Source organism: Orbicella faveolata, unplaced genomic scaffold, assembly GCF_042242905.1.
Source record: "Orbicella faveolata isolate gen_17 unplaced genomic scaffold, um_ofav_v1 contig_13, whole genome shotgun sequence".
NCBI classification, from domain to species: Eukaryota; Metazoa; Cnidaria; class Anthozoa; order Scleractinia; family Merulinidae; genus Orbicella; species Orbicella faveolata.
Window position 1 is genome coordinate 2,657,088 of NW_028301540.1, and position 22,262 is coordinate 2,679,349.

The following is a 22,262-nucleotide window of genomic DNA, read 5'->3' on the forward strand; positions in this document are numbered from 1 at the left end:
GAAATGCAAGCAACTTGTCCCGCAGATTCAGCAGTGTTCTGTAACAGTTCCTGTACAGGTGGTTAGGAAAACAAGCGTCCCCTGTACTCTCACTTTTGCAAAATCGCTTATCAAGCGCTGTAATTTTAAGGTTTTTCCGTAATCCGAAAACATCGTGAACCTCTGGTTGGTATTTGTTGTGTTACCACAAAGACGGCACAAGTTTTTGTCAAATGTTGCAAATTCCCCTGACTGTGCCATATTTATAACATTTGACACATTCAAGTTTGCCGCGGAAAACTGCGTAAATGTTCAAAAAAGGGATTGGACAAATTGAGCAGCCAATCAAGAAAAAGAAATTTTCTTACTGGGACAGATCTCGCCAACAAGAGATCTGGGAACGAGATTACGTGAACCCTGTGCGCTGCGAACGGAAGCGAACGGAACCTGAAAATGGCGCTTGTTTCGACCAACATCAACGAAACATTTGATCAAGAATGTTTTGATGTTGATGACTTTGATTTAGATGACAACACAATAATTTCATTGGAAGAAACCTTACAAAGCATGGAAAAAAGCTTTCTGAGCAATCCAAGAAATTACACACTATTCTCCGGTGGTGCAAGTGGCAGTGATACGTATTGGCAAAATTTAGGTGCCAAGTACGGCGTCCGTGTTAAAGCATTTTCCTTCGCGGCTCATGGCACAAGAAACACTGCTAGAATTGTTCTAAACGATGAACAGTTGAAACAGGCTGATGAATTCTTGCATAAAGCTAACAAGACTCTAAAAAGACATTTCCCAACTAGCAAGAGCTTCGTAAATAACTTACTTCGTCGTAATTGGTACCAAGTGAAGGACACAAACGGTGTATTTGCCGTTAGCAGACTTAGTGCGAGTCGAAGCACAGTTGAAGGTGGTACAGGATGGGCGGTACAAATGGCTGTGGACTCCAAAAAGCCCGTATATGTATTTGATACAGTGAGCAGTTCGTGGCAACGGTACGATGATAGGAGGAAGAAATTTATGTCTTGTGAAGCGCCAAGGCTGACTTTAAATTTTACAGGTATCGGGACAAGGACTTTACCAGATAATGGAAAAGCCGCTATTGAACAAATCTTTGAGAGAACTTTTGGAAAACCATGAAGATTCAGCAGAAAGTGGTATGAGAATATTCTTGTTAGGACAAAGACAATGACGCACAGTTATATAACTGGCTAAAAATGGTGGTGTGCTAGTAGAGGGGGGGGGGGGGGGTAGGGGTTCTTAGGGGATCTAGGCACAATGTAAAAAGAGTGTAAGGTGTTCCTATCTGATAGAGCAAGGGAGGCTGGAGTAAACTTGAGTCAAGCTCGGGCCAGATTCAAATCAGAGTTATACATACCTTACCAACAACTTTTACAGTTCCATGTTGCTTGTGGTTAATTCCACTATTGTGTGCTTGTATCTAGTTGCACTCTCATTTGCTCAAAATTAGGTCATTTTTGATTTGCTTGTAGCCAGCACTATTCTAATGCTGCCTTTGCCTCAAGGTCAGTGAGTATTGTAGCATAATCATTTTTAAAAACTTCTCATCACACTATGTATGCATATAGAGCTTAAAAATTACTCTTTGTTGCAGCTAGCCTTTTGCTTATGGGTGACTTGGTAACTTTATTCAGAGTGTGACTTGGACTCTGAGTTGATTGACTCACTCAGCAGATTGACTTGTGCCAGTTGTCTTTGTCATGGCACAGTGAACCCTTTTAAGAATTTTGTTGGCTTGAATGTCAAACAGTACCCTCTTACTTCGATGTCTTTGATGATACAGTCAGACTGTTGGAGACGGAGTCTTTAATTTTAACTTCAAACTACTCAAATATTGTTAACTTGCTCTATATTGTCTTTTTTGCCTGCAGCTATGACCTTGCCTTACCCCTGCCAATTGTGCTTGACTCACTTCTAAATCGCTCAAGGAAAATAATTTTAAGCATTCTGTAATCAATTTCTGTCTTTTTATGAAGAAGAGAGCAAGTTGTTTATATTTCATAAAGCAAGGGTTCTTTGCCAGTCGTTGTAAACCCCTATCTCTAAGTAGAATTGGAACCAGAGTCAAAACCAAGCCCATGTCAAATCTGAGCTAGAGTTGAATGAGAGTCACCCACTGGCATCTTAACAATGAATATCACCACTATGGGTTGCTACAGGTTAGTTCAACTGACACAGTCTGTTTTCTGGTTTGCTTGTGATTAACTCCATTCTGGTTTGCCTGGGGTTAGTTTTCATCTCAGTTGCTTAGGGCGACTTGTTATATACATTTTTAGTATAATGCTCGCAATTACAGAGATATGTTTGCTGTGATTGGCGGTATTATCTTATCTTGCAATGATCACCCTGCATTAGGTGATTATCACACAAAGAAGAAAGAAAAGAATAAAATTATGTGGAAAAAAGATAGGTCAGCATGCATGCCATATTTCCTCTTTAATGCCTCTTCACTAGCAGGCCACCTCTTCTAATGAGCACACAGTGTACTTTTAACCATTTGTGCGTTCTTTTTGCACACAACAGGATGAGTAGTGCAATGCTTGGGAATCACCCTATACCCTGTACCTCAAGCTCTTTGAATATTTAACAGTATTATATTTGCACAAGGTAAAGTGAATATTGTTGAGTAACCTCCAAGATAAAGTGAATGGGATTATTCAAAAATGTCCACTGAGCCTGAGAATAATAATATATAATTTTTCTTTTGTGTAATTGCTCAGGGTAGTGTTCCTTGTTTCTTTAAAGAAAAAAAAGTAAGAACTCACACAACAGCCATTTTGAAAATAATTGCTTCAGTATTATTATCACCTCACATGGGATGATTATAGCAAGATATGATGTAATTCTTGACCAATCAGAGAGTGCACATCTCTGTAAACACATGAGCTACTGATACTAATGTTCAATTATAATTGTCAAATACTTTTCTTCACACTATGTATACAGTCATATTTAGCTTAAAAATTACATTTTGGTTCAGCCAGCCATTTGCTTACGGGTGACTGTAACTTTACTTAAGACTTGGCCTTACAATTTCAATAAACTGTCAAGCAGACAAGCAATGAGAAGTAGGGGATGTTTTTATATAACACCAAATTCTCAGGACTAATCATGAAAGAAGTGTATTGTCACTAGTTGGGAGTTTTAGGTTTCAGATTGTTGGAGTGCACGGGTTGAGCATTTTGTTGGCTTGAATCTAAGACAGTAACTTCAGACTACTGACGTCTATGATGGAAAAAATGTTCTACAAAAAAATTAGAAATTATTGCTATCCAAACTGCACATACTGTATTGTTTCTGTAATGTCTTTATTGCCTGTTGCTTTGACCTTTCCTTGGCTCAGCAATAATTTTACCTGGGTAATCTCTAAACAAAACAGCCATCTTTTGAACTTAAGAAAAATTTTAAACATTCTGTGAGCAAATTATTTCTGTGTAGGTAGAACAGCTTCACGGTAGCAGTGTGCAGTTGGATCTGGCATTGTTCTTAACAAAATAGTGTCCCTATTAACTAATTTTATCAACAGTTGAGACTTTGAGTGGGTTCTTCAGTAGATTTGGGAATAATCAACAGGGTAGGTATGTGTTGCCTGGGTCTCCAAATTTTGACCCAATTTTAGAAATAATTTCTAATTGGAATGATAACCTGATGTCGAAATAGGCCAATCTTTTGAGAAATTTCAGTAGTTTGATCTTGAAAAGTTTGTAATTTTAATGACCTTATGACACATTATGTAAATAAAATGCTCCACTGATGAATTAAAGTAATTTTGGTGTGGATAAACTATGTGAGACTTTTGATGCTTCTGAAATATACCTCATTTGAAAACAAAATACTTTAAATACCAATATGGATACTCACTTTTAAATCAGGAGTTCTAAAATCATTACCCTGTTTGTTGGATACCTCTATAGTATAGGTATTGGGGGAGGCCAGGATGCTTCTTTAACTACAGTTAAAAGAAAAGACTGAATTTGCAAGAGGTAATTCAAAATATATAATTTTATAATCAATAAAACAACATCATGATGTCTCTCGGATGTAGAGGATGCTTCCACCTTGAATATAAGTGCCTAGGGAGGGGCACTCTATGGAAATTTGGTTAGCATAGTACTGCTGAGATGTTCAAATGCTTCCTTATTTTTGACAGTATTCCTTATTTGAGATGCTGTTAAAAATGAACACTTACGGTGAAACCTGTTGTAGACTTAAGGGCTGGGTTGTTCAAAGGTGGGTTAAGGTAGCCCAGGGTTAGCACGAAATTTGAATTCAGATATGAAAGCTTAAAAAGCAAATTCAGCTTATTTCTTTTTGTGTACAATTTCATGATTGAATGCTTTAAAAAGAATAGAGAGAATTATCCGAGAAAATGTTTTTGAACAAAAGGAAAAGAAATGCGGGTTAAAATTTAACCCCAGGTTAGTGCCAATCAGCCTTCAAACAACTGGGCCCTGATGATCAAATTTCAGACACTAGTTGAATGTGTACCCCGCAGACTACCGCCTCTCCCCTTCCTATTTTAGGTGCCCACTGGAAAAAGGTAAAGCCTTACAAGCCTAGTGGCCCATAACTGCCAGAGCTTATTCTGGTTTGAGTAGCATGAAGCAACTAGGAATATTGCTACTCCACCTGGATGGGATGCTAGTCCATCACAGGTTATACCTCAGCATTTCATCAGGTTTCCCTGACAGTTAGCTGGTACCCATTTCTACTCCTGAGTAGAGAGGAGCACTGTGAGAGTTAAGGTGGCTTCCTAGAGTATTTATGAAGTCAACGCCCTCCCTATAGAGCGTGAGTTAGAAAAGGAAACTTAGTTAATTTCTCTTAAAGTTCTCCCTGTAGAGATTTACCAGTGCAAGTACTGTTAAAATAAGGCTTATTTTTTGGTTGTCAATTTTTGGATTAAGGCCATTACCATGGCAACATCTCATCTAATGACAGGCCGATATATTCCTCATTTCAGCCTAAACTCCTTAATATTTATACTTTCCTTCGGTGAAATTTTTTCATGCTTTGTCACATCACGTAAATGATATTGCCTGACATTTTGAATTTGTAAAAAGTCAAGGTTGTTCAGACAGTTTTTCCAATATTCTGTAATTTGTAATTCTAAATATATTAGATTAGCTCCGACCTGGCTCCGACAGATTTTCACAAAAATAGGGTATTTTATGGGAATTGTATGTGGTCACAACTGAGCCAAATTAAAAAAAAAATTCACCAAAGGAAATGCGAGAAAATTCATTGTCAGTTTTGCTTTTTGTCCTCATGTTGACGTCATAAAAATTGAAAAACGCTTACGTTTTCCCTTGAGCGTGCACAGATGACCTGAGCTTTCGTCCTATGCGCGCGTGTAATCGTAAAACTATAGGGAGCCACCTAAAGTGTCTTGCCAAGAACACGACAGACAACTCAATCTGGAGTCCAGCGTGATAACCACTGAGTCACACATACCCAGTGTGCCCACAGTGGCATATCAAAACATATGAATAATGGAAATCGTTTTCCTCACTCTTGAAGTGATTGTTAAGTTTTGCAAATAGATTCCATGTTGCTGTGCATCTGTTCAGTAATAGATCACAGATGATGTCAAAATGTGGTAAGAAAAAAAAGTGGCACACGAGGCGCAGCCGAGTGTGTCACTGATGTTCTTACCACATGTTGATGTCTTCTGTGATCTATTCCTGAACAGACGCACGGCAACATGGGATAAATTTGTTTTATATAATAAGGAAAACAAAGTTGTTGATGATAACGGCATCTATGCGTTTGTACTCTGATAGATCATAAGTAATGACCAACCATAGCGTGTGTAGAATTCACTTCGTGGGCTGCACCAGACTCTGGAATTTCATTGGCTAAGCAGAGTAGGTTAATGGTCTATCGCGCATGGTTTTACAACTTTTTCTCCTTTTTGCGTAACGCAAATAAGTTACTTAGTAATCCAAGGAGCGTGTGATCTCTTTTTTTTTTAATTTATTTATTTCCACCTCATACACAAATAATGCTTACAACACAAATCATTGGCGTACTTACAACACAGTTACACATACGGTACTAGTGCTTATGCTATTTACAACATAACTAAATACAATTACTCTCAGGCTGCTTAAGATACAATCACTAACCAGACACCTATAGAGTTTAAGAGGTGCGAATAAAAGGGAGGATGTTTGACTAGTTGCTAGCATGCGCCGCTTCTAGTGTGCTCACTTATCTGACAGCATACCAGGATTTTAGTGTCCTAGGCAAGTGTCCAAAACAAGTTCATAAGGGAGGACACCTGTAGAAACCTAGTTGACACCCGGTCCATATTTGCTAGCAGATTTAGAGTCCAAACCGCAGTATGTGCTTTGCACAAAGTGTAACATGCTGCTATAGTACTCAACTCTTCCAGACCCAAGCCTGAACTTTATTACAATTCTTTGTCTACTCATGACATGTTACACAACATCATGTACAGGTAAAAGTTGATAAAAATACAGTAGTATCTTACACGAGATGTGTGTCGTGTATTAAAAGTCACCCTATGTATGACCATTTCAAAAAATACAGTGGAGTCCCGTTTTATTTCAAAACTTCAAGGGACAAGCTACAACCCTGGACTCCAGTGTTGGAAAAAATCCCCCATTTCTCTGCTTCAGTGTTGCTATAGAAATTGTTTCCTGCGATTGTGTTGATAATCCCAACATTGAACAGGGATGCAGGGAAAATTTCCCTGGTGGGGTACTCCCCCACAATACCTATACGGGTGTGTGGTGCCAACAGGGTTGTGATTTTAGGGCTCCTGATCTAGAATGGGGTATCTATTTTCAAGATGTTTCACAACGGGGTATAATATTTCAAACATACGAAAGCTCATTAAATTATCAGCAGCCATTTGAAATTATACATAGAGAATTTATATCAAAAAAAATATGTTAATGAACAAATCAAACCGTTGCACCTTGTGTTGAGCAGGGTACACTATTGTAAGGCAGTTATCTGTCGTGGGGTTAAATTTTTAGAACGGGGTATTAAAAATTGACCTATTCCTAGAACGGGGTATCATTTTGAAGGCAAATTCTCTTGAAAACGGGGTCCAAATTTGGACACCTAGGCAGCACATATACCCACCCAAATCATACTCAAGTACCCCCCACCCCCTCCGGGGTGAAATTTCCAACATAGTACGTCCAGAGTTGTAGTCTACAAGTAACAAAAGCTCAAGATAATGAAGCTGGGGTCAGGTTACATTCTCTTTGTTTTGTAAGTAGCTGAAATACTGGGCACAGGTTGGTTAATCTGATATGAAATAAAACTGAAAGTACCACATAAAGAAAAAAATTATTGGCCTACAACAGCGTCGAAACAGAGCAATCAATGCCTCTAATTTAGATGCCTCATGATTAAAATTCAGATACTTTGCTCTCGTTGGAGTCAGTTTCAGATATCGAGGGTTAAATTCTGAAAAAATTTGTAGGAAAATTACCTCTGTGGGAAAAAAAAACGGGATATTTCATGAGGGGTTAACTGCAGCCCAAGGAACGCGGTATCAAGAGCGAGGTAACTGAACTCCACTGTGTAACTAATTATTTATCAACTAAATACGGATTAGTGCAATCCTAATTTAGAAATTAAGAAATCTTTCTTTTTTTCATAAAACATGATAATAGTTGGTCATTTCCCTAAAAGAGCTATATACTATTTTTCACAATGTAGTTATACAAGAAAATTGTTGCAAATTTGTTTGGCTTAAACTGTGTCAGTAGAAACAGGGTTTGGAAGGGTAATTCTCGTGGGATCCGGGATTTGACCAAACTATGATGCGAGATACAGGAAAAAGCAAAATATATTGACGGGATTCGGGATTTGACTGCTTCTCGGGAAGCGGGATTCACCAAAATTTGTTTTGTTTTTTTTTTGAATTTCGTAAAAAAAGGAGTGCAAATGCAGGAACAGGACCCCGTTTCCAGAACCTGTAAAAAGAGTTGGAGAGGCACTCTTCAACGCAGATGGCTGGTTAGCTGTTCAAGATTCTCCAAGCTTCGTCGAGCAGCATCGTCAAACTCAACCTCATGACATGCAGCAGTGTTGAATTCTGCTGTGTAATTCCCTGAATATACATCACCTTCAATAGAAAAGGACTTTTGGATGTATTGGCTTTCATCATTACGTTTAAATTTTCCAATTGAAACAAAAATAATCTTTTTCACTTCGCACTTAATTAAGAGATTCCGAAGGGCTTCAAATGTATTACCATGTGTCAGGTAGTCATCCAGTAAACACACAACCCTACCCTTCAGCTTTCCCTTATACTTCTCATTTACACGTATAGACCGAAAATGCTTCAGGCAATAATCATTTCTCTGTCTACCATCTCTACTATCAAATCTCGATTTTCTTGTAGCTGTATGTCTGATGAATATTGCTTCACGCTTTCGCCCATTCATCATATATCGGACGTGCTCTTTCAAATCTTCCATAATCTGGGGTGGGTTTGTTGAAGAGGATGGGGTCACTGCCCAATCTTGTACCTCCTTAAAATCCTTGTCATGGGAAATAGCTGTTGATGAAAGTGACAAAAACTATCAATGTTTTGATTTGCTTAAATAAATTCAGAAAGCTTTATGAGCAACATGAGGACTGATTCATAACAAAGGTGCTAGAGCTCAAACAATATCTGAATATCAAAAAGGGCGATGGATAGTTGTATCGGCTGTAACAGGCAAGCCATTATCTCCTTTCTGATGAGATGATTGTTTGTTATCAAACAATTTTGCGAGGAAAATTGGTTGACTCTTTGCTGACTTGCTGAGCAGGAGGTGACAAATTTTACCAGGGCGCTACATACAAGCATACAGCTGGTTCCCAGTGCAAATAAGAAACGACTGTTGGATACATGACATCGATCAAAAAGGCCAAATTAGAGTTGGTTCTACCAAGTTTGCAAAATCATGATATATATACACATATATACATACATTCAATGAATGAACAGTGTATACCAGGTGCTACTTCTCCTGAACAAACATACAGATCCCACTATTCTTTTTTAAAATTTAAGCTTCTATAAGATAAACAACCAAAAGAAAAAATTTGCCAAAAATCCCAGTACAGGTTCTAATTCAAAGGAATGACCTTAATTAAGGTGTAACAGTCAAAATAACATTCAAATGATAAAATTATACAAATAATGTCCTGACCTGCCATAAGGTAGCAGATTAAAGCTTGTTTAATGACTGGTTTGTCGGCTCCATCTTTCAAGATGGCTTGAAAGGCCTCTGCCATGTCTTTCTCTTCAGGGGAGACTGTATACGTGTTAGACAGACAAAGGGACACCACCTTAGTTGGTACAGGATCATCGAAAGCACACAAATAGTACCAGTTGGTCTGATTGACCATTATCTTAATAAGGGCCCTCATTTTCGTAGGCGTGGGTGCTGGTATGCCATATTTTGCGACTTTTTCTTCTGGAGTCACCCAGCCGGCAGCAATAAGAAACGACTTTGTGTTTGCTGCGACCTCCAAATCCTTATCCACCACACCACAAATTATGACGACTTCGCCAATACTTGAAGTTTCTTTGATGAACTTTCGAAGGTCATTACCGCGACGTATGAAGGAACTATGCATTCTAAAATAAAGACAAAAATTGATGACTTCTGTTAAATTCCAACAACAAAATCATTACTCATAAAGGCAAGGTGGCACTTTTAAGCAAAGTGAGTGTCACTTAAAACACACAAAAATGTAGAAGATAATAATCTGATCCATTCCCTTTCCGGAAAACTGTAACATCAAACACACTATATATGTTTCTTGCAAGTGGCATTGGAAACAGCATAAAAGGCATATCTACAACACCTTTAGCTAGGAACAGACTACCCAATTCATAAATTCAGCACACAAATCTATTACAAGAACTCAGTTCTGGGTTCTGGTATATACACATCAATGGAATAATTGAAAGGCCGCATGCAAGAACGTCCCCTAGACTTTTTGGCCATTTTGAAAGTGTTCAAAAATAGCTGAATTTTGGCATGTAGGCTTCATTGTAGCTGAGAAACATTGCTCTGGATTTTTTTTGGCTGGGGCGCTCTTCGTTCTCGAGAAATAACGTATGCAAAAAGCTCAGTTTTCCAAGCAGCATCTTTTGGAGATCTTTTGTTGAACAAAAACAAAAGAAACCTTATTATTTTGTTGAACAGCAAACAGGCAGACTGTTTATAGTGTATTCCACTGCATCTTAGCTGCCTTAAAGTCAAAGGAAAATAGTATATAGAGCAGAAAACTGGGAACAGATTGTTTACATCGGTTATTGTGACGTAAACACAACATGTGAATCGATCGAGCGGCAAACGAAACACCATCGAACGAAAAAGAGATGTGCCGCATTAGAACTCTGTCAACTAATATCTTAAGCATAGTGTTAAAGTACCTTGTGTGCCTGCCTGGTGGTTGAGAGGCATCATAAAGCCTCGATAAACCCGGAAGTCATCAGCACGTTTTAAAGAATCAAAATGTGTTCTGAAACTTCGAAGGTAGCTGATATACCGTAATCGTATTATCGGCGCTCGAAGTCAGATCGAGCCAGGCAGCAAAGTCCAAGAGCAGTTCTTGCCCAAGAAAAATACCCTCTCGTGAGTTGTGGCCCATTTGCCAAGCGTTGCTAGTGTCAAAGTTTGGAAAGCGAGAACTGGTTTTTGAGTGATAAAATTTCTCTTGTATGAACCGCCATGTTTTCCCGCGCACGAGGTGTAAAGAACCTTCCCGGCATGCATTGCGATCACGTTCTGCTCGCGTTTCTCGAACTGGTAACTAGATTGTTTCGGCTTTTTTCATTTAAAGGTAATAATGGCCAGCAAGTAGCGATCGATGGTAACATAGATCTGTGATCCAGGTTGCATTGATTTTATTTCATATCGGCATGATTTGTAGTGTTTTGAACTTCTGGGATCAGCGGACATGCAGATGTATGGAGACCCGTACGTTGTGCAGACGGGTTAATTTGTTAATCTGTTAGGCGGTGCGTGACATAAAGCTACGATCGCGTTTGCCGAAAAATATGTATTTATCTCGTGATTTTTAGCCATTTAAGACGTTGCTGTATTTAGAAAAGTGCTTATTTGATGTTTATTTGTTCAGTGCAGATAATCATTGTCCCAGATAACCAAAGTAAGTTCCAGATGTTAACACTATTTTCCGGCCGCCATATTTTACCTATTTAAACCTGAAATCAACATTTTTGAGCTTATACGTTGCGTGAAATTAACATTTTGCTGTTTTCCAAGTGAAATCAACATCCTTTTCGTCACGCGTTACGTGAAATCAACATTTTTACCTGTTTAGACCTGAAATTAACAATTTTTAGCTTATAAGTTGCGTGAAATTAACATTTTGCTGTTTTCTAAGTGAAATCAACATCCTTGCCGTCACGCGTTAACGTGAAATCAGCATTTTTACCTATTTAGACCTGAGATCGACAATTTTTAGCTTATAAGTTGCGTGAAATTAACATTTTGCTGTTTTCTAAGTGAAATCAACATCCTTGCCGTCACGCGTTAACGTGAAATCAGCATTTTTACCTATTTAGACCTGAGATCGACAATTTTTAGCTTATAAGTTGCGTGAAATTAACATTTTGCTGTTTTCTAAGTGAAATTAACATCCTTGCCGTCACGCGTTAACGTGAAATCAGCATTTTTACCTATTTAGACCTGAAATCGACATTTTTGAGCTTTTACGTTGCGTAAAATTGACATTTTGCTGCTTTCTAAGAGAAATCAACATCCTTGCCATCGCACATTAACATGAGTCAACATTTTAAGCACTTTTGACCTGAAATCAACAAATTTGAGCTTATATAAGCTGCGTGAAATTGACATTTTGCTGGTTTCTAAGTAAAATCAAAGTCCTTGCAGTCGCGGCAGGCCGATCCTTTGTTATAATAAACCGAGGCGAGACTTCGACTTATAACAAAGGCTTGGCTTGGCTATTATAACAAACGATCGGCTCTGTTTATCATAACAAAGGCCTGGCTTCGTTTATTTGAAAGACTCGGCGGGAAAAGGGCGTCAGGTATTTTAATCAAAGGTGAACTTTGTCGAAAACGCTCCAAATTTCGCATGCAGTTTCGTTCAGGTATGTTAAGCAATGTCCCGTAGTTTTCGTGCTAAAGTTTGCTTCGTTCTCGAGATATTGCGTATGCAATAAACCACTCGGTTTTTCCAACCTGTGTGCCTTTTTTGCATACGTTATTTCTCGAGAACGAAAAGCAACCCAGCGAAAAAAACTTCAGAGCAATGTTTCTCAGGTGAAACGAAGCCCACATGCCAAAATTCAGCTAGTTTTAAGCACTTTTAAAAATGGCCGAGAAATCTAGGGGACGTTCTTGCACACGGCCTTTCAATTGTTTTCTTATTGACGCTTTCATATCTTTACTTTTCCTGTTCCATGATCGAACCTAATCGAGCTTCAATCGTTCGATTGTTTTTGATTGGATTCAGTACACCTTTTGCTGTTCATTTACAGAAAACAAACATTCATTTGTGTCCAAATTTCTTTCATTATGGTCATTAAACTCTCATTAACACCAATATGACCTTCATTTGTGCGTAAGGAATGTTCAAGAAAAACATTTACATATGCATTAACATTCAAAATCATCAAAAGAAAAACAATACCTTCATTTGACATTCATTGACTGTAAATGTATTTTCATTTTGGTCGAAAAAAAATTCATTGTCATGAAACGACAATCATTTACACTTTACGACATTCAGTTTTCAACAAAAGACTTCAATAACACAATTTGCATGAGAACTAACATTCAATTGCAGTCTCGATTTTTATACGAAGCTCTCTCGGAGTCTTGACTTTTTGCAAGGTTAAGGGTTTCGACTGATATCATTGTCTCTGTAACCAGCAAAAACTATTCGTGAAAACGTCTGAAACGTTGAAGAAAAAACACTACTTGATTGAGTCGTGAATACACAGCACACCATACATCTATACAAGTTGTTCTACAATAGTCAAAGATACCAACAGATTTCCAAAAAACCCAAGTGCGCTTCTAACGAGATTTGCCAGACGCAAACACGACATATGGTGTTATTTATCGATCAACGTGTGGCAATTCAGGTTTTGAGTCACGAAGGACACCAGAAGGCAAATGCCCCTCTTTTAGCCTTACTTTGACCTCAGCCAATCAACTGAAAAGCCCGTGTTACAGCATTTTAAACTAGGCGCTACTGACGAAAATTGTGCAGCAAGGCCCACAGAAGGGATGGTGAATGGCCCTTCAAAAACTCTGGGTCTCGCAAAATTTTAGTCGAATTTCACGGGTCTCGCAGTCTCGTTTTTTGGCTAAACTCCAGAATACCTGGCCACTTATTAGCATCTCATTGAATAAGAATAGCAACTATTGTTATATACCTTGTTCTTCAAAGCCCACCGACACATGTAAATAAAGTGGCCGGGTATTCTGAAGTTGCTCCCGTTTTTTTAGCAGTTATGTGCATCTCGCAGTCTCAATTTTTATACGAAGCTCTCTCGGAGTCTCGACTTTTTGCAAGGTTAAGGGTTTCGAAGTTCCGATTCGTTTGTTTGTTTTAGTAAATGACATCTTCTCGTCACTTGATATTGAATTTCAATAAAGCAACTTTCAAATTTCCGAGAAAAAGTTAATCCTAACTTCTGCCAAATTGTCTGAATTCCACAAAAAGCTGCAAAACTTACCGCAACGTCATTTCGGTGCCAAAAAACAGTTATTTTGTTCCAGGATATTCTAACGTAATGCGTTATAGTCAAATTTCTAGTTCCAGCTCATTCGCAAAGGCTGGCTAAAAGGCTAAAAGGGGAATCAAGAAACCACACAAAACCCACGATAGCTCATGATGAAACCCAGGCTGCTTTGTAAGACTTCTGTACAAGCTCATTCTCACTCATTCTTATAGCTCTCAACTAAATCTGGGGCTCGAATTTTAAGAGTCTGAGCCCCTTGCGCTCGCACTCAAAACACTGAAGTCTCGGTCTCGCAATCTAAAAAGTCAATGTCTCGGGCTTGCAAAGAAAAGCGCTAGTCTCGCCATCTCGCAAAGTCTCACATTAACCATTCACCACCCCTCACAGACAAGGGCTTGTACTAAAACCCAAAACAGCAAAACAAAATGACCGAAAAAGAAATAACCAGAACAAGCGAAGCCATCGAAACGACTCAGAAAGAAGTGGAGAATGAACTGTCGATAGAAAGGAAATGTAGATTTCACTTCAGATATTATCTTGCCAACATCAGTATAACGAAAACACTTGATCCATTTTAGCAGCGACTCAATCAAAAGCTTCTCTGAACAACTGATGCAAGACATATTTTTAATGCTAGTAGTCTTTACATTTGAATTTAAACTGTGACTATTTCAAGTCATGTAATCTTGATAACTTGTTTTACCTTTTTTGCGTGTTTTTCTTTTATGAGTTCGCTCTTCATGCAATTGATGATATTTTCTTTAATTTTAAACTTCCAGTATAGTATTAACTATTTTAGAAAGTATACTGATTAAAGATTAAAGGCGTGGCCACGTATCCCAAAGCCAAAGATACTGCAAGCCCCTTTTTTAGGGCAAAATGTATCGTACTACCGCCCTTAATTAGACTACGAGTAGTCCCTCCCTCCTGGGGGTGAGGAGCACGCTCCGCGCTCCCAGGATTTCGCGCGGCCATTTTTTTCTCGCAGTTTTCTTTCGCGTCATGCAAGACGGAATAAGCGAAAGAGGGACAACTCGTAGTCTATACCGCTCTGTTTGAGACAAGATGTCTTTACATATATAGTGTAACCCTGTTCAAGAGGCCAAGCCAAGTAAATGGTTTTCGAGAGACATATTGAATTTCAGCGAGAAGCATGACCGGGAGTATACCAGAATCGAAACCAAGAAGGGATGAGGGCCGACCCCGATCCTTCGTATTGTTTTGGTCGTTTCGGTGGTTTCGCTAGTTTCGGTCGCTTCGTTTTGGTCGTTTTGATGGTTCCGCTTGTTCCGATTGTTTCGTTTCGGTCCTTTCGTTTTGCTGTTTCGGGCTTCTCGACTTCCGCCTTACTGTCGTCCGTTCTTAAGTTCCCTAATGTTTTAGATCTGCAGTCGCAAGAATCAACATATAATGCATGAGAATTGTCAGCTATTCAGAAACTAGAAGTAACGTTGACTTACCCTTCAGGTATTGCAGATAACATTTCATCTGAAGGAGACTCATGGGAAGTAAAGAAGACATTAAATTGATCAGGTCTGGATAACAGAAAACCGATCGCCTTGTTCAACTCCTCTTGTTCCTTTTCGTTCACCAGAAACAAACATTTCCTACTAAAAATTATCGTATGCCTTAAACCTCCGCTTGTTGCCATTATTCCCTCGCCTAATACACCTTACAGAAGTAAATGATTTCTTTTGGCTTCACGCGCTGACGTTGTTCCAATGAGGTGTGGAACGTTAAATGGGGGAATGGGAGCTAACAAGTTGTCAAGCGAGCCCTGGGGCGAGGAAAGAAAAACATTCTCGTCCCCATAGCCCTTTTCGCTCCTCTTAGCCGGCAGGATGATCCTTGTTTAAGATAAAATCTGGGAATTTTAGTCTTAATTAAAACAGAACCAGCGGCATAACTGTTGTCATGGCAATGGCAAGACGGGTGTCATTATGTTTATGTGATGTACATTTCTGGCGCCAAGTTTAAAGAACACTGTTTTAATATTTCTAGAGTTATTCTCGATCGAGTGTTGTGCTGTTTTAGTGGAAACACCTATGACGTCATCACTTTCCTTACACAAACGTAAATATCTCTAAAACGAAACGCCATTCTTCTTTACTTTGAAAAGCCTTTCAAATAGGCAGCAATTATATTTTACCTCATAAGCACTTTAAAGGCCTTCCGAACAGATAATTTACCGAAACGATCCGTTGGGTGCCCCTAATCATTAGCTTGGTTTCATCATAATCATCGCTGCGGACGATTTTTGCCATAACAAGTCAAATTATTGTCAGCTGGCTCAGGATCTCGTCGGCAAAACAAAAGCGCATTTTAGTCTAAATATCTACTGAAAAGAAGGAAAGAAGAAACAACATTAATGAAATATAAGAAACGTTTACGATGTAAGAAATATGAGATTTACATGATAAAAGATATAATGTAATAACATGTAAAAAGTACTTATTATAACATTAAACACTTTATGTTTCTTGAATGAAAAGTCGTTAAGTTATCCTACTGACTTCCTGGGTCAGTGAAATGGGTTATTGACCAAGTGTGAAGATAATACATTTGCCCAGTTCTTTTTTGATTATGGTCCAAGACACAGTCAGGTTACCTTCCATAATCACGCAAAAAAGAAAAACGCCAATATCCAGCCATCTTGACGAGCAAACGTGGTCAATAAGGGATCCATTAAATGGCACGTAGGACAGTGTTTTTTGCTGGACAGCGGGCAATCCCGAGCAGGCAAAAAAAGCCCATCGTGCCCGCTCGGAGAGCCAATCACAGCGAATGATTGCGATTATCACATGTATCTACTTGAGAGCCGTTTCTTCGTCCCGCAGCAGAGGTGTTTTGTTGTTGATCAAATGTGCTGAGTATTGCGTCATAGTAATGGTGAATTGAAAGAAGGCTGTTGGAAGTAATGCGAGCTTATTTTACTTCAACATGATTGAGCCCTCTCTCTAACTACCAGCTGAATTCTGGAAGTCTTGGCTTAGTCTTACAAGTGAGGTAAAGTAAAACCATTTAGCAGTCACTGACGAATATCTGCGTGCTGAGGTGGGCCATCTGTTTCGTTTCCTCTGATTTTGAAGAAACTGAGAAAACAGGGTCATCTTGACGCGATAAAAGTCATCTCTATCGAAATCGTGCGCCAGAACGGAGAACCCCGATTTTTCTCATGTTTCACTAAGAATGCTCTGATGCTGCTAAATTTGCACCACGTAGACAACCAATGAGAATACTTCTTTTCATCACGGGCCAGAATCTCGTGTAGTATCAGTGTGTACACCAGTTGATGCACGCAACAACAAAAGCGAAAAAAATGACAGAGGCAAATGCCTCGATTTGCCTGTTACTAGCTACGACCAGTTTTATCTTGCTGTCAGGTCACAAAGTGACACCGGGTGCGTCGATTGCCCACCACCTGTAACAATGAACACTCATTTTGAAAAGTTGTAGTGTTTACGTCTAGTAGAAAGCAAATATTGATTTGCAGGAGGATTGCTTTTGTCGAGCAAGAAGCAAGCTAAACATTTCAACACGGGGTTTCTCCCATTGCAGACAGAGCTTTGGGGCCCTTTATTCACGGACGGCCAATACAGAAAGAATGGAATCGGTAACTTTCTTTATTTGCGGTTTTGTTAGAGAGTAACTAATCACAATGAGGTAAAGACGCAAATAACTGGATTGCTGGAAACCTGTTGTTCTCTCTAATTTCGTCACACGCTAGTAATTCGCCGAAACACTGTGAGTGACATCGACTCAGTGCGTTCTTAATCCGGTTTAAAGCATATTTCAGTAGAGCGCTTGGCATACATGCCTGTCTGTTCGACTGATTGCTTTTCACGACGAGACGATGTTGACGCGTGTTGTTCTGGTTATTTCAGCGCTGTTTCTAGGTAAGAGATTTTGTTACTTGACGTCAATTTCTCTTTTGTTGATATTCGTGTCTTCTTCCTGGTTTGTTTTGTCTCCATACATTTATTTTCCTCAATCCGCAAAATCTGTAACAATAAGATCTGTCCAACCCTACCCTGACTTGTTTTGACCATAACCCAACCACTGCCACCATCTTGTTTTGCGCAAATACTACAATGCTTCTGAGGTAGCGTTAGGTAATATTACCAATGACCGCCCCCTTTCTAGCAAGCGCACCCCTTCAGTGCTGTATTTTTCATAACGCCCCCATTCCAATAGCTCCCTATTCCAGTAAGCGCCCCTTCCAATAAGCACCCCCGCATGCGAGACATTGACGTATAATAAACTGATTAGACGAGTAAATGATGTATACTAGATCTATTTTCTCGTCTAAACGCAATATGAACATATTGAACATGCCCGAATGGTGCTAATATCGAAAGAAGAAATACGAACCCTCCCTTGAGTCCCAGACGCGAAATTGAATTGGTACTGTATTCAGGCATAAGTATTAAATAAAAATCTGATTTTATACAATTATATTTATAATTGTGCTTTTAATTTCAAATCGTCGAAGCACTTCGCGCTCGTCCGATTTTAGAACTACTTTCGCGATTAATAGCTCCCTGAATTGTGCTCTGACTAAGTAAACTTACTATTAGATATTATTATATAAATGAAGAAACTCTATCGCATTTTTCATGTTAAATGCATTTTTGTCATGATTATTGTTCAGCTATTTTCGTTCATGCCTCTCTGGGTGGTGTCCTTATTCAGCGTCGAGATGAATTTAAAGACGAGCAAAAACCACAGATCTGGTCAGGACGTACACCATGTTATGATAAAGATGGAAATGTGAAAGTTGTAAGTTTGATGCGCGGATTTAAGTGTAGGCCCTATCAACAACTCTAACCAGACATATGTGCAATCCAATACTCGCCTATTGTGAAATGTCGATTAGTCAGTAAAAGTACTAAAATAATGTCGTCTACCAAATGATAAAACAACATTCCACTTCTACCCAATGGGCAGGCCCAATAGGTAAAGTCTGCATACTAGCCAAGTGGCCCATCAGGCCGGCCCTTATAATCGCCGGTTTCAGTAGCATGAAGCAACTAGGAGTAATTCTACTTCCTCCTGGATGGGATGCTAGGTTACCCCCAGCATTAAGTTCGCCGGGATCCACTTATACACCTAGGTTGAGAGAGCCACTGTGAGAGTAAATTGTCCCGCCCAAGAGCACAACGCAATGTCTCCGCGGCCAGGGCTCGAACCCGGACCACTCGATCCGGAGTCGAGCGCAATGACCCTGAGGCCACCGCGCCTCTCATGAGCAGGCCCAGTAGGCGGGATACATGGAAAAGAAAAGCTGAAAAGCAGTGCAGGAGAAAGGGCTGGGCATCAGTTCTCCCCGGTCTGCTCGGCTCACTTTTTCTCGCCAATTTTGTTTTGGTCGTAAACCCCACGAGGAATTTAAAATTACGGTTCTCATATGCACATGACCGTCGCTAAGTATAATACGGTACTCCGTGTCTGAACTACTTGTTGTCGTTGTTGAATGTTTATGGTGGTCGATGAGCTTAGCTTCAACTAGCTAGTTTTCGGGCATGTCACTTAAACTGAAAGAACGAAATATTTCAAATAAACATAATAGGCTTAAAAATCGACTTACCCAACTGGTGGGAAGCTAGCCTGTGAACAGGCACTCTAGTCGAGGATGGGGCGAAGAGAAAGCCGGAAGAAAGAGGATAGAATACCCCCTCGGCCACTTCACTCTCAGCCAGCTCCTTCTCAACCCAGCCGCGGTCAGACCCTTCAAGCCGAAGCCTGTTCACAGGCGAGTGAGAGGCAGGCCAGTTGGCAATTTACAAGCATGACCGAGGATTTGAACTGTGGTCTACCAAGAAACAACTCCTGCTTAGTAGTCACGGAGAGAGACTTGAACCCGCGTCCTCAGGATTTCAAGTCCGACGCCCTAACCACTCGTCCACGCTGCCTCCACTTAGGGTTTTGATGTTTTTGTTTTTTTCAGTTTGTAGTCAGTTTGTCGTGTTTTTATTATTATTATTATTATTATTATTATTATTATTATTATTATTATTATACCATGATATCATGATTAGATACGGAAACATGTTTTACAGGTTTAACAGACATCAAATTATGTAAATATTATAGCATTTTGTAAAGCTTAGCTCTAGTTTTTGTCACAATAAAGTTGAAGTAGCTATCATTATTATTATTATTATTATTATTATTATTATTATTATTATTATTTCTTGATCACAGATCAAGGACCCCCCTTGGTACACAGAAGATTGGTGTCATATGAGTATCTGTCTAGGGTTGTTCGTGCCTACCAAGTCCCTTTGTTTTACAAAAGGAGAATCATGTTCTGAAGTAAGTTTAACGCATTTCAAGTTCTTCACAGCTCTTAGATAACATCTGCTTCTCATTGACATTTCCATGTTTAGTTATGCATACGGCTGCCTTGAGAATTATTTAGGAAACCTGATAATCACCCCAATGTGACGTGTTCGTATAAATGTAGACAAAAACCCTGAAGAGGACCTAGCTGGAGCTGAAATCAGTTGTGTATTGACATCTGGCCTTGATACTTCAAATCGAAGGCTTGTCTTAACACTGTGCGCTATTGGAACACGGCTGAAATGCTATTTTTTAGTTAAGGAGATTTTCGTTTTCTCTTAGGGTGAATACTTGGTGGTAGTTCCCAAGCCCTCCTCTCCGACAAACTGCTGCGAGTGTAAACCATGTAAGTTTAGCATTGAAAAATTAGCCTCCTTTTGGGGGCCGAAAAGCCGCCTTTTTGCTTAAAAGCTGGCGAAGATTGAAATAAACTATAAAATATGAAACAACGTATAAAAAGGCGTGGCCCGTGTTTCTGTCCACAATGAAGTCTTCTTTCAACAGAATAGTTCGTGAAAAACAGTTGTGTGCTTACTTTCAATGTTCGAGCTCTGGGAATATAAATGTTATAGATAAATGGCCGGAACAGGTTTAATACGACAAAACTTGTAATTACGATGGTGTTCCTGTGGTGCGACTGGAGGAAGATGCGCCAAGTGGCATGGCCTCCGCTTCAAACATCTCCCCTTTTATTGGAGCAAATATTGGCTAACCTTCACTCTGTACTCAGACCCAGCTCCCCCTTTTCCACCGATTGACTCAGTCCTCCCCCCCGCTCCTCGTTTTGTGCACCTCAGGATTCGCCTGTGCCAATAGACAATATTCGTATTCTCGGTATTGGACTGGAACTAGCTTGCAACCGAGGCTAACGCGGGGAGTCATTTTTAGTGCAAATGACATCAACCTCTTTTTCATGATATTGCCCCGCATGAGCCTCAATTGCAAGCTAGTTCCAGTCCAATACCGAGAACACAGACTGAATTAGACTGCATAGTGATTACTTGTCGATTTTCAAAGCACACTGACAACCTGACGAGTCAAAACAATCCGGTCAATGGGTCAGCCTTAACAAAGAATTATTCATAGATTATTTGCTGCTTTACTTTTTCTTTTCCATACCCGTTATGATCTAACAAAATTTCGACTGATACACTACAAGAGAGGGCTCTTGAGAATAACTTGTATGAATGTCTTCTACAAGCCCCTTGAACTATGAAATAAATACAATAATTATTAATTAATTATTATTGGTCATTAAAACGCAGATGAGTCACTGAAATAGCAGCAAAGGAAGAAAGCCGTTAATGAGGGTGGAACTCCATACGAGTGCTAAACAGCTACTGTCTTCTTGGGTCAGTGAAGTGGGTTATTGACCAAGCGTGAGGTCAATACGTTTGCCTGGTTCTTTTTGCGTGTCCAAGACACAGTCGGGCTCCATAATGACACAGGAACGGAACTCTTGACAGGGCAAACTTCGTCAATAAAGTATTTATTATATACGTCATATAGGACACTGTTTTTTTTGCGGGACAGCGGGTAGTCCCGAGCGGGCAAAAGAGCCCTATCTTGCCCCCTTGGATAGCCAATCACAACGCAGGATTGTGACTATTGCATGTATCTGCTTGCATTGAGCACCGTGTTATGTCCCGCGGCAGTGGTGTTTTGTTGTTGATCAAATTTAAAGCTGCCGAGTATTGCGTCATTGTAATGTTCAATCGAAAGAAAGCTGTTGGAAGAAATGCGAACATACTTTGCTTCATTATGATTGAGCGCCCTCTTTCTCACTACCAGCTGAAATTCTGGGAGGCTGAGCTATTGTAGCCATATACTTAAGTGAGGTAGAGTAAAACCATTTATTAGTCATTGGATAATATCTGCGGGGTGAGGTGGGCCACCTGCTTTTTTCCCTCTCGTTTTGAAAGAAAGAAAACAAGATCATCTTCACGACATGAAAATCATCACGCTAGAGTTCTCTTTTGCTTCTTCAGTGACTTCGTTGACTTCGTTAAAAACAAGTCAGGAATCTTAGTGGATTGGAATAAATAGAATTTATATGTCACCGTTTATCGTGGCTGCTCGTTAATTTGAATAAAAATGGTAACAGAAACAGCTGGAAATACATTATGAATAAAAGAAAATCACTCACAATGCCACTATACTCGTGCAAGAATATTTTAGTGCTAATATTA

At 39.5% G+C, this 22,262-nt stretch overlaps 3 protein-coding genes across 4 annotated transcripts; 2 read left to right on the forward strand and 1 right to left on the reverse strand.

The window, feature by feature from the left end:
• Positions 1 to 392: 392 nt before the first annotated feature.
• Positions 393 to 1,229, forward strand: LOC110053924 (uncharacterized). Its single transcript, XM_020760237.2, has one exon. The coding sequence runs from the start codon at positions 433 to 435 to the stop codon at positions 1,123 to 1,125; it is 693 nt and encodes a 230-aa protein (XP_020615896.2). The 5' UTR covers positions 393 to 432; the 3' UTR covers positions 1,126 to 1,229.
• Positions 1,230 to 6,384: 5,155 nt separating this feature from the next.
• On the reverse strand, positions 6,385 to 15,478 carry LOC110053872 (uncharacterized). Its single transcript, XM_020760179.2, has 3 exons — positions 15,192 to 15,478; positions 9,192 to 9,622; positions 6,385 to 8,551 (listed from the first exon to the last, which is right to left on the reverse strand). Exons 1-3 carry the CDS (start codon positions 15,380 to 15,382, stop codon positions 7,992 to 7,994), a joined length of 1,182 nt encoding a protein of 393 aa, XP_020615838.2. The 5' UTR covers positions 15,383 to 15,478; the 3' UTR covers positions 6,385 to 7,991.
• Positions 15,479 to 17,407: 1,929 nt separating this feature from the next.
• LOC149114636 (uncharacterized) lies at positions 17,408 to 21,574 on the forward strand. 2 transcript variants are annotated; one of them, XM_089283812.1, is made up of 5 exons: positions 17,408 to 17,627; positions 18,383 to 18,510; positions 19,936 to 20,046; positions 20,356 to 20,419; positions 21,339 to 21,574. In XM_089283812.1, exons 1-5 carry the CDS (start codon positions 17,585 to 17,587, stop codon positions 21,353 to 21,355), a joined length of 363 nt encoding a protein of 120 aa, XP_089139938.1. In that variant the 5' UTR covers positions 17,408 to 17,584; the 3' UTR covers positions 21,356 to 21,574. The 2 variants fall into 2 exon arrangements, with proteins under 2 accessions (XP_089139938.1, XP_089139937.1); XM_089283811.1 differs by lacking the exon at positions 21,339 to 21,574 and having other exon boundaries at positions 20,356 to 21,081.
• The last annotated feature ends 688 nt before the right edge of the window (positions 21,575 to 22,262 follow it).